The 11,861-nt window shown below is 36.5% G+C and overlaps 1 protein-coding gene, 2 long non-coding RNA genes and 1 pseudogene across 3 annotated transcripts in view; 1 reads left to right on the forward strand and 3 right to left on the reverse strand.

Annotated features, from left to right (window-relative positions):
* Positions 1-103, reverse strand: part of LOC103155960 (uncharacterized) — an 8,506-nt gene extending 8,403 nt beyond the window's left edge. Inside the window, exon 1 of the long non-coding RNA XR_001659566.1 lies at positions 38-103. This is a non-coding gene — a long non-coding RNA (uncharacterized LOC103155960). The remainder of the gene's footprint in view (positions 1-37) is intronic.
* The window catches only part of LOC107833802 (uncharacterized), an 11,528-nt gene extending 8,511 nt beyond the window's left edge, over positions 1-3,017 (forward strand). Inside the window, exons 2-3 of the long non-coding RNA XR_001659567.1 lie at positions 2,787-2,870; positions 2,955-3,017. This is a non-coding gene — a long non-coding RNA (uncharacterized LOC107833802). The remainder of the gene's footprint in view (positions 1-2,786; positions 2,871-2,954) is intronic.
* LOC103155961 (zinc finger protein OZF-like) lies at positions 2,223-9,631 on the reverse strand (annotated as a pseudogene).
* LOC103155959 (zinc finger protein 239-like) lies at positions 5,234-7,195 on the reverse strand. Its single transcript, XM_007577857.1, has one exon. The coding sequence runs from the start codon at positions 7,147-7,149 to the stop codon at positions 6,043-6,045; it is 1,107 nt and encodes a 368-aa protein (XP_007577919.1). The 5' UTR covers positions 7,150-7,195; the 3' UTR covers positions 5,234-6,042.
* Positions 9,632-11,861: the final 2,230 nt, after the last annotated feature.

The following is an 11,861-nucleotide window of genomic DNA, read 5'->3' on the forward strand; positions in this document are numbered from 1 at the left end:
TTTCAACAAACTATGAGAATATTTACTGTTTTCTTACCAGAAATATCACCAAACCATGAAAAGCGGGACGCGTTGTCCCCGCATGACCTAAGATGCAGAAACAGGAAATCCTACTATTCAGTTTCTTCTTCCTCTTGCGGTTTTTGCGGGTTGGCGAAAAGAAGAAAAAAAAAGCTTCTGGTGTGCATCGCCGCCACCTACTGGTGAGGAGTGTAAGTAAAATTGACAATTTTATTCAATTGTCAGAGACAAAACTATATAATTATAGTTAGGACTGTCAGTGTTAGATATTGAAACAAATACTGATAACATTCATTCATGTTTAGTAAAAAGTCTAATCAGTCAAATTTAGCTTTCACTTTTTCATATTATCAAACAATAACTTTATTTTCCCTCAGACCACTGGACTTCATATATTACTAGGCTTTCTCTGACACATAAGTATTACAAATGTCTATATGTTGAATATCTTAAGTTTTTGAGAAAAATATTTTTTTCATAAATAATTTGACGTAATAGTATTCATACCCCTTGCATACTTATTTTCATTCAAAAAGCAGTTTGTTTCAAATGACAAAAGGAATTCCTTAATAAAAATCTAATCTGCATTTTCTGTTTTCAACAGCATTTCAATAATACATTTCAAATGTTGTAAAAGCAACATTTTATATTCCTATCAGAAAAATATGTGGTAACAATAAAAGACCAATTTAAATCTAGTATTAATCAGAAGTGTGAATAATTTTGAGCCGTAATTATTTTAGAAATGTTTCTTTAGCCATAAAAGGGTGTAATAAAAACACAATTTAACCTTTGTTTGGATTGTTTATTTCAATGAATTTTCAAACACCAGAATTCCTTTCGATGCACTGTTGGACTACATTACCAACAAAGACTAAATTTGGAGCAGAAACAAGGTTTTAAGAAACCTTTCAGCTCTTCTAAATGTATGACTCAATGACAGGACCAGCCACAATGGATAAGGTGAAATTTTGAGATATTTGTGACAAAGTTATGATCTTTTCAGGAAGGATCAGAGCAGACTCTACCCGCTGAGGAGGCTGAGGTATTTTGGGAAGCAGGAGACTCTCCTGAAGACCTTTGACTCTGTTGTGGCATCAGCTTATCTGCAGTTGAGAGGAAGCGGCTGGCTAAGCTAATCAGGAAACCCAGCTCTGTGAGACGATGCCCCGTCGACCCAGAGCAGGACTCTGACTAACATGACTGACAGACAATGTCTCCCACCTCCTGCATGAAGCTGTTGCTGAACTGGAACGCCTGTTCAGCGACAGACGGCTGCATCCCAATGGAGTGTCGTATATGAAGAACATTTTTAAGTCCCAGAATACTTAAAATGAATGTTTTCATAGGAAAATCACTCTTTTTGACTTAATTATATATTTACAGGGAGATTAGGATTTTTTATTATATTAAATATTAGAAAAGTTGACATTAAAAAGAATCCAAATAGATTTTTGCAAAACATCTAAAAAGCTGAAAACAGGAGGATTTTCTATTTACGTAAGAGTCGTAACTGCAGCTTGAAAAGGATCAAACCAAATCTCTCAATATCTCAGACAGCTAGCTACACATATTTTATCTTAAAGATAAAATGCAGCTTAAGTAGCCTCCAGGGATTTAATATACAGAGGAATTTTTCCATTAACATAATTTAATTGGTAAATAATGGCTTGTACTTATTTAGTACTTGTTTGGTCTAATCCAAGTTTAGATCCTTAATCTGCAGACTAGATTACTATATTCTGAAGTACAACAAACCTTTGAAAGTAAATTGGCATGAAGTCATTTTACATTATTGAACATATACATCAGTTAACAAGATCAGAGAACATTTGTGGCACAGTTGTATCTACAGCAATGACAAAAATGCAGTAAGTGCTTATAGAAATCTGATTAATTAGTATTAACTCAGTGAGAAATCACATTTCCAGCAATACAAGAGAAAATATCTAGTGTATTCTATAAAATCAAATCAAACCATTAGTGGAAGAGAAACATAACATACCTAAACACAAAAGTTATCTTTAAAAGCACAGAAATTCTCCACAATAAGCTTTACAGCAATACCATTTTAAATCAGTTTCCATTGTCATAAGTGTTTCATAGATTTCAACACTCACAGCTGAATAACTGTTTTTCCTTAGAGTCTTCCTGTCATGAATTGTGTTTTGGAAGTGGTGAGGCAGACGTTGAGACCATGGTAGAAGTGAAGAAAAGGTGATTTTAATGGTAATAATCCACCAGAAAAAATGCAAAGTGCAAAATCCTGGCAGCAGAGAGAGAAAGTGGAAGGCTAAGACTTGACAACTGGTAACAACAGGAAACACCAATAGACAAAAACTACAGCCAGACTACACGATAACTTTACACTCAATGAGAAATATGACCAGGACCCGACAAGGAAAGAACACAGGTGACTTTAAATACACGGAGGGTAATCAGGAACGAAATACGCCTGGGAACAATAAAAGGGAAGTCAGGACAGCAGACTCGCTAGGAACAGAACCTAAAATAAACACACAGAGAAACTCAAATCCTCACACTTCCATTTATAATAGGATTTGTCCTCATTTCCTGTCCCTAAAATATCACAACTAGAATGTCCATCTTTAGTGGATTCTCATGTGTGTGTTTAAAATTGGCTTCTGGATACATCCATGACCACAAAGATCACAACTGAAATGTTTATCGTGTGTGGGTTATCATGTGTCGAATTAAACATTGTTTTCTGCTACATCTGTATCCACAAATATCACAACTGAAAGGTTTCTCTCCTGTGTGGATTCTCATGTGTACATTTAAACTTGATTTCTGACTAAATTTGTATCCACAAAGACCACAACTGAAAGGTTTCTCTCCTGTGTGGATTTTCATGTGTACATTTAAATGTGATTTTCTACTACATCTGTATGCACAAAGATCACAACTGAAAGGTTTGTCTCCTGTGTGGATTCTCATGTGTACATTTAAACTTGATTTTTCGCTACATCTGTGTCCACAAAGATCACAACTGAAAGGTTTCTCTCCTGTGTGCATTCTCATGTGTACATTTAAACTTGATTTTTCGCTACATCTGTGTCCACAAAGATCACAACTGAAAGGTTTCTCTCCTGTGTGGATTCTCATGTGTACATTTAAACTTGATTTTTGGGTACATCTGTATTCACAAAGATCACAACTGAAAGGTTTCTCTCCTGTGTGGATTCTCATGTGTACAGTTAAACTTGATTTTTTGCTACATCTGTATCCACAAAGATCACAACTGAAAGATTTCTCTCCTGTGTGGATTCTCATGTGTACATTTAAATTTGATTTTTCGCTAAATCTGTATCCACAAAGATCACAACTGAAAGGTTTCTCTCCTGTGTGGATCCTCATGTGTACATTTAAACTTGATTTTCTGCTACATCTGTATCCACAAAGATCACAACTGAAAGGTTTCTCTCCTGTGTGGATTCTCATGTGTGTGTCTAAGTTTTTTCTGTTGCTAAATGTGTGTCCACACAATTTACAGAGATGTTCATGTCCTGCTAGGGTTCTCGCTTGTCTTTTCGATGTTGGATTTTTTTTACATATTTCACCATTGTCATCACAGCTAAACTTCATTTCAACCTGAACTTTCCTCATTGAATCTAGGGTTTTCTTTGAAGTAAAGGATTTCATTTTATCCTCAGAGATTGGAGAACCTTTAGTTGAATGGCTCACCTTGCTGTCATTTTCCCTGTATTCACATTTTGGTCTGTAATCTGGCAATTGCTCAAGTTGACAGAAAACATTATTTACATCAGCTTCATCCTCCTCTTCCTCCTCCTCAATGAGTTCAGTCTCTGATGAGTTAGAATAATCTCCATGATCTTGCTTTCTGATAGGTTCTGCTGCTTCACAGTGATCTTCTGGTAACACTCTGTGGTGCTGATGAAGGTGTGAGGACCAGATAAGCTCTTCATCATCCTCATTCATGGTTGGTGGGAGAGACTCTGGACACTGTAGGTCAAAACCTGGACCATGTTCTTCAGGAGCATCTTCTTTAAGCAGCAACATCTGCTGAGCATCTGCAGGAACCAATGAAGCAAATTATGTACATTATAAACCACTGCAGCTTTATATTCACATCAACATTACTAGTGTTACAAACCAACCTACATAAATGTTTGACTTTAGGTTGAACTTCGATGTTCGCTCTTAGGCAACACCCTCAGAGCGAACAACATCACACAGCAATATTTTCATCTTTAGACATTTTTTACTAAAACTAAATGGGTTGGCAATCAGCCGCCCTGGGGCCATCTACCACCAGACTTAGTCTCTTTTCTGGGGGAAACCCTTAATAAGATCAATTAANAAAAGCGGGACGCGTTGTCCCCGCATGACCTAAGATGGAGAAACAGGAAATCCTACTATTCAGTTTCTTCTTGCTCTTGCGGTTTTTGCGGGTTGCCGAAAAGAAGAAAAAAAAAGCTTCTGATGTGCATCGCCGCCACCTACTGGTGAGGAGTGTAAGTAAAATTGGCAATTTTATTCAATTGTCAGAGACAAAACTATATAATTTTACCACCTCCTGCATGAAGCTCTTGCTGAACTGGAACTCCTGTTCAGCGACAGACGGCTGCATCCCAATGGAGCGTCGTAGATGAAGGATATGTCTAAGTCCCAGAATACTTGAAATGAACGTTTTCATAGGAAAATCACTCTTTTTGACTTAATTATATATTTACAGGGAGATTAGGATTTTTTTTATTACATTAAATATTAGAAAAGTTTACATTAAAAAAAATCCCAATAGATTTTTGCAATACATCTAAAAAGCTGAAAACAGGAGGATTTTCTATTTACGTAAGAGTCGTAACTGCAGCTTGAAATGGATCAAACCAAATCTCTCAGTATCTCATAGCTAGCTACACATACTTTATCTTAAAAGATAAAATGCAGCTTAAGTAGCCTCCGGGGATTTAATATGCAGAGAAATTTTTCCATCAAGATAAATTTAATTGGCAAATAGTGACCTGTATTTGTTTAGTACTGGTCTTGTTTGGTCTAATCCAAGTTTAGATCCTTAATCTGCAGACTAGATTACTATATTCTGAAGTACAACAAAGCTTTGAAAGTAAATTGGCATGAAGTCATTTTACATTATTGAACATGTACATCAGTTAAGATCAGAGAACATTTGTGGCACAGCTGTATCTATAGCAATGACAAAAATGCAGTAAAGTGCTTATAGAAATCTGATTTATTAGTATTAACTCAGTGAGAAATCACATTTCCAGCAATACAAGAGAAAATGTCTAGTGTATTCTATAAAATCAAATCAAACCATTAGTGGAAGAGAAACATAACATACCTAAACACAAAAGTTATCTTTAAAAGCACAGAAATTCTCCACAATAAGCTTTACAGCAATACCATTTTAAATCAGTTTCCATTGTCATAAGTGTTTCATAGATTTCAACACTCACAGCTGAATAACTGTTTTTCCTTAGAGTCTTCCTGTCATGAAATGTGTTTTGGAAGTGGTGAGGCAGACGTTGAAACCGTGGTAGAAGTGAAGAAAAGGTGATTTTAATGGTAATAATCCACAAGAAAAAATGCAAAGTCCAAAATACTGGCAGCAGAGAGAGAAAGTGGAAGGCTAAGACTTGACAACTGGTAGCAACAGGAAAAACCAATAGACAAAAACTACAGCCAGACTACACGATAACTTTACACTCAATGAGAAATATGACCAGGACCCGACAAGGAAAGAACACAGGTGACTTTAAATACACGGAGGGTAATCAGGAACGATATACGCCTGGGAACAATAAAAGGGAAGTCAGGACAGCAGACTCTCTACGAACAGAACCTAAAATAAACACACAGAGAAACTCAAATCTTCACACTTCCATTTATACTAGTATTTGTCCTCATTTCCTATCCCTAAAATATCACAACTAGAATGTCCATCTTTAGTGGATTCTCATGTGTGTGTTTAAAATTGGCTTCTGGATACATCCATGTCCACAAAGATCACAAGTGAAATGTTTATCGTGTGTGGGTTCTCATGTGTCGAATTAAACATTGTTTTCTGCTACATATGTATCCACAAACATCACAACTGAAAGGTTTTTCTCCAGTGTGGATTTTCATGTGTACATTTAAATGTGATTTTCTACTACATCTGTATCCACAAAGATCACAACTGAAAGGTTTCTCTCCAGTGTGGATTCTCATGTGTACATTTAAACTTGGTTTTACACTACATTTGTATACACAAAGACCACAACTGAAAGGTTTCTCTCCTGTGTGGATTCTCATGTGTACATTTAAACTTGATTTTCTACTACATCTGTATCCACAAAGACCACAACTGAAAGGTTTCTCTCCTGTGTGGATTCTCATGTGTACATTTAAATTTGATTTAAGACTACATTTGAATCCACAAAGACCACAACTGAAAGATTTCTCTCCTGTGTGGATTCTCATGTGTACATTTAAACTTGATTTTTGGGTACATCTGTGTCCACAAAGATCACAACTGAAAGGTTTCTCTCCTGTGTGGATTCTCATGTGTACATTTAAACTTGATTTTCTGCTACATCTGTATCCACAAAGATCACAACTGAAAGGTTTCTCTCCTGTGTGGATTCTCATGTGTGTGTCTAAGATTTTTCTGTTGCTAAATGTGTGTCCACACAATTTACAGAGATGTTCATGTCCTGCTAGGGTTCTCGCATGTCTTTTCGATGTTGGATTTTTTTTACATATTTCACCATTGTCATCACAGCTAAACTTCATTTCAACCTGAACTTTCCTCATTGAATCTAGGGTTTTCTTTGAAGTAAAGGGTTTCCTTTTACCCCCAGAGATTGGAGAACCTTTAGTTGAATGGCTCAACTTGCTGTCATTTCCCCTGTATTTACATTTTGGCTTGTAATCTGGCAATTGTTCAAGTTGACAGAAAACATTATTTACATCAGCTTCATCCTCCTCTTCCTCCTCCTCAATGAGTTCAGTCTCTGATGAGTAAGAATAATCTCCATGATCTTGCTTTCTGATAGGTTCTGCTGCTTCACAGTGATCTTCTGGTAACTCTCTGTGGTGCTGATGAAGGTGTGAGGACCAGATAAGCTCTTCATCATCCTCATTCATGGTTGGTGGGAGAGACTCTGGACACTGTAGGTCAAAACCTGGACCATGTTCTNCTGGGGGAAAAAAATCGATCTGCCTCCTCCTCCTGGTATTCTGCAGAATTACTCCGCTCAGTCAGAACCAATCAGAACCAGCTTTAACCAGCAAGCTGTTCTCTCAGGAAGTTTTGATTCAGTAACTTGGGATTGTTTATTTTGATGCAACATGCATTTCACTTTGAATGAATATTTCTTCTCTTTTTTCTTTCTTTCTTTTTTTTTTTTACATTATTTAAGATAGGCAATGTTGAGATTTATTTGACTCATGTATAATTTATGGTACTGAGAGTCTTACTGTTAAATATTGTTTTACTGATTGCAGGGTTTTCAGTTGTCTTTTTGACTGAGTATCTGCTGCAGTGTGCCTGCAAATATTTTCCATGTTTATGTCTAAATTAGGTGAATTTATTGCCAGATTATTTTCCCATTGTGTCAGATCATATAGCAGTATTTATACTTAAAGCGAAAAATTAACAGCCAGTCCAGGTGATCGGCAGAGATCAGTGATCGTCAAAGATCGGCCTCATAGATGATCGGTATTGGAATCGGCAGCAAAAAACCTGATCAGAGCATCCCTAGTTTTTAGTATTTCTTTTTTGTACCCTCAATGCTCTGTATCAGATGTGTGATCCAACAGAGAATCAAGACAAAGCCACTCTGCCCTAAAGCTGTTTACAGTAATTTGCTTCATTTAGGAACTAGAGCGAGTTTCCTAGGAGCANCTGGGGGAAAAAAATCGATCTGCCTCCTCCTCCTGGTATTCTGCAGAATTACTCCGCTCAGTCAGAACCAATCAGAACCAGCTTTAACCAGCAAGCTGTTCTCTCAGGAAGTTTTGATTCAGTAACTTGGGATTGTTTATTTTGATGCAACATGCATTTCACTTTGAATGAATATTTCTTCTCTTTTTTCTTTCTTTCTTTTTTTTTTTTACATTATTTAAGATAGGCAATGTTGAGATTTATTTGACTCATGTATAATTTATGGTACTGAGAGTCTTACTGTTAAATATTGTTTTACTGATTGCAGGGTTTTCGGTTGTCTTTTTGACTGAGTATCTGCTGCAGTGTGCCTGCAAATATTTTCCATGTTTATGTCTAAATTAGGTGAATTTATTGCCAGATTATTTTCCCATTGTGTCAGATCATATAGCAGTATTTATACTTAAAGCGAAAAATTAACAGCCAGTCCAGGTGATCGGCAGAGATCAGTGATCGGCAAAGATCGGCCTCATAGATGATCGGTATTGGAATCGGCAGCAAAAAACCTGATCAGAGCATCCCTAGTTTTTAGTATTTCTTTTTTGTACCCTCAATGCTCTGAATCAGATGTGTGATCCAACAGAGAATCAAGACAAAGCCACTCTGCCCTAAAGCTGTTTACAGTAATTTGCTTCATTTAGGAACTAGAGCGAGTTTCCTAGGAGCATCACTCTGTCATTACGTTGTTGTGATTAAATGCAGACTTCCCAGACCAAAGTGCCTCTATACCCAGTTTCAGAGCTGATCAGGAAGAGAGTCTCACTATAACCATCCTTTGATCAGTTTGTTCAAACTGGGTGAAAATCAGAAAGATAACCGACTTAACCCTATGATGAGAGCTATGTAGAAAAAGAAAGCCAAAAACCTGAACATAATCTTCAATAGCTTTAGGAATCAGAGCTCCATTGAACCAAGAGCAGCAGAAAAGTTGAATATTTCAATGATGAATCAGGTTTGATACGTTTATTTGCGTTGGGATTCAGTCACTCTTCCATCAGATAGAAAGCTAATCTGCTAACACAGACACAAACCGTTTCTCAACTTTCTGTTAAGAAGATAAACCTCAGAAAGCTGCTCCTAAACCATTACTGATAAGAAAACATACAAACCTAATCTATGCAGCAGGACTTTGGGGTTGAAATCAGCCTCCAGCGTTTTGCCTCGATGCTCCATTTCTTCTAATGGAGACCGCTCCTCTTCACAACCAGAGAGATGGGTGAACTGGTGGTGAGGTCAACTTGTGGGCCCAGCTAAAAGAGACAGGAACCACAAAATGAACAAAGTTAAAAAGTTACAAATCATTGTAAAATACAATGTGATTCTATAACTCATCTATTAGGGTGTTTAGTTGGTCCCTGTTATCCTCACAGGACAATAGCTGGGCTTCTTAAATGTGCAGTATTTTAATGTCGGTGAAAAAGTACTAAATAAATTAGATAAAACAACAGAAACATGGCAGTGGCCTCTGACTGTACGAGCAAAATACAAAAAGCTAAATTACACAAAAGCAGTCATCTAAAGCGTGTGGAAGAACTACAATGTTTTAATTCCACAGCAATATTTCAGCTCACCAGGACGCCGGAGTTCACAGATGATCCCACAACTGATCCCCAGCAGGAAATGGCCGCTCTGCGCCGCACTCAGCTCTTCTTCACCATCCGCTTCTGAAATATAGAGATGGGTCATCTGGAGCCAATCTTCTAGGCGTGTACAGTGTCAGACGGGGGCGTGTCAGTTGAAGCCCCGCTCCGATGTTCGTGTCATTTTGCTGAGAACCACGTGACTGACAAGGACACGCGACTGCTTTACTTTGAGTGTGTTTTCAAAATAAAAGCGTGATGAGCCGCGCTGCATCATGGGTTGTTGTAGGTAATTTGGTCGCGCATCGGAGGAGAGTTTTTGTATAGTCAGTAGTGTGTGAAATAAAAGTAACATTGACCAACATATTTGAAGTGTTGGTCAATGTTGGTCAACATTATATTTTGATGATGGTACTCATCAAAATATAATGTTTGTTTCTAGTTTTCTCCATTGCTGATCATATTTTTGTGTTTTTATGATGTAAAGAACATTGAGCTGCATTGTTGCTGAAATGTGTAAATAAACTTGACTGACTGAAATGGAGACAGCAAAAGTAAAATCTCTGACATATGGGAAAACTTTGAGAAGACCGCTCATAATAGGATTCTTGAATAAAAATAAATAACACCTCCACCTTAAATGTAGATCAGGATTTCCCCCCAGTGTGTTTATTTTATTTTTAAGTAACAGAATACTTAAAATGAGCATTTTCGTAGGAAAATAAAGGTTTTGACTTGACTTACTATTATATATTTACAGAAAGATTATATTTTTTTAGACTCAATATTACCAAAGTTATCAACAAGTATCCAAAAATGATTTTTGCAATACCTCTAGAAAGCTGAAAATAACAGTACATTTGTACTTTATGAAGTAAATAACGAGCGTTTTCTGTTTTTTAATTTATACTTCTTAAGAGATGTAACTAAATGCAGTTTGAAATGGATCCTAACAAATTTCTCAATAGCACAGCTAGCTAAATATATTTTATCTTAAAGACAAATGCAGCTGAATTAGCCTCTAGGGATTTAATATGTAGGGAATTTTTCCATTAAGATAAATTTAATAGGCAAATAGTGACCTGTACTTGTTTAGTGCTGGTCTTGTTTGGTCTAATCCAGGTTTAGATCCTTCAAAACTGCAGACTAGATTATATTCTGAAGAATAATAAACCCATAAAAGTAAACTTGTATTTAGTCATTTTACTTTATCGAACACACCATTCAGACTTGTCATCTAATAAAACAATTAACATGATCAGAGAACAGCTGTATCTGCAGCAATAAAGAAAGTCCAGCACAGAAAATAAATCTGATTTATTAGTAATAACTCAAAGAGAAATCACTAATTTACCAGCAATATAACAGAAAATGCCGAGTTCATTCAATAAAATGCATATAAAAATCAAATCAAACCAGAACTGGAAGAGACACATCCGAAAACAAGCATTTTCTTTGATGGCAGAGAAATTCTCCACAAACTTCGCAACAATACTGTTTTAAATGTTTTCACTCTCATTGGTGTTTTATAGGCTTCAACACTCACAGCTGAATACTTTCTGTTTTGATTCTTCTGTTTAAAATATGTTTTTTTTTTTCCTGCCAGTCCTGTCCCTAAAATATCACAACTAGAATATTTATCTTTTGTGGATTCTTGTGAATTTTTTTAATTTGATTTCTGGCTACATCGATACCTACAAAGATCACAACAGAAATGTTTTTCTCCTGTGTGGATACTCATGTGTGTTCACATCATCTGTCACCCTTTTTTAAGTTCAAACCATGAAGGAAAAAGGAGAGGAAAGTGAATCTAAATAACCTTTAAAATGGCCAACACACATACTGGTGTCAGTACTTATAAACTGCTGACCCACTGGGATTTTTACTCAACTATCAGGAGAACAGGAATCCTGTTTCAGCAGTTTAAGGTGTGTTGAGTGCCATCTCTGAACTCACAGCACTTTAAACCTNTGGCAATCAGCCGCCCTGGGGCCATCTACCACCAGACTTAGTCTCTTTTCTGGGGGAAACCCTTAATAAGATCAATTAACTTTTGATTACTCATTAATCCATAACTTGCATCTGTAGCAGAAAGCCAAAGAAATGATAGCTGAGTTGTTTAAATGGGGTGTTTTGTTGCTTGTTTGCACGTTTTCCTTACAACCCTGTAGAAAAAACATGTCACTTTACATCTTGAATTGATGGATGTTATCATTGTGTTCATAAATTTAAAAATAAACTTGTCTCTTTTGAAAAATGTGTCTACTTCTGTTTTATGCACTTTACACATAAATAACAAATTGAATCCCAGAACAAAGAAAACAGATCACTTT

Source organism: Poecilia formosa, unplaced genomic scaffold (genome assembly GCF_000485575.1).
Source record: "Poecilia formosa unplaced genomic scaffold, Poecilia_formosa-5.1.2 Scaffold457, whole genome shotgun sequence".
In the NCBI taxonomy this organism is placed as follows: domain Eukaryota; kingdom Metazoa; phylum Chordata; class Actinopteri; order Cyprinodontiformes; family Poeciliidae; genus Poecilia; species Poecilia formosa.

Bases quoted from the DNA above. Each gene is read 5' to 3' on its own strand.
- LOC103155959 (XM_007577857.1), bottom strand. From the start codon at position 7,149: ATGAATGAGGATGATGAAGAGCTTATCTGGTCCTCACACCTTCATCAG.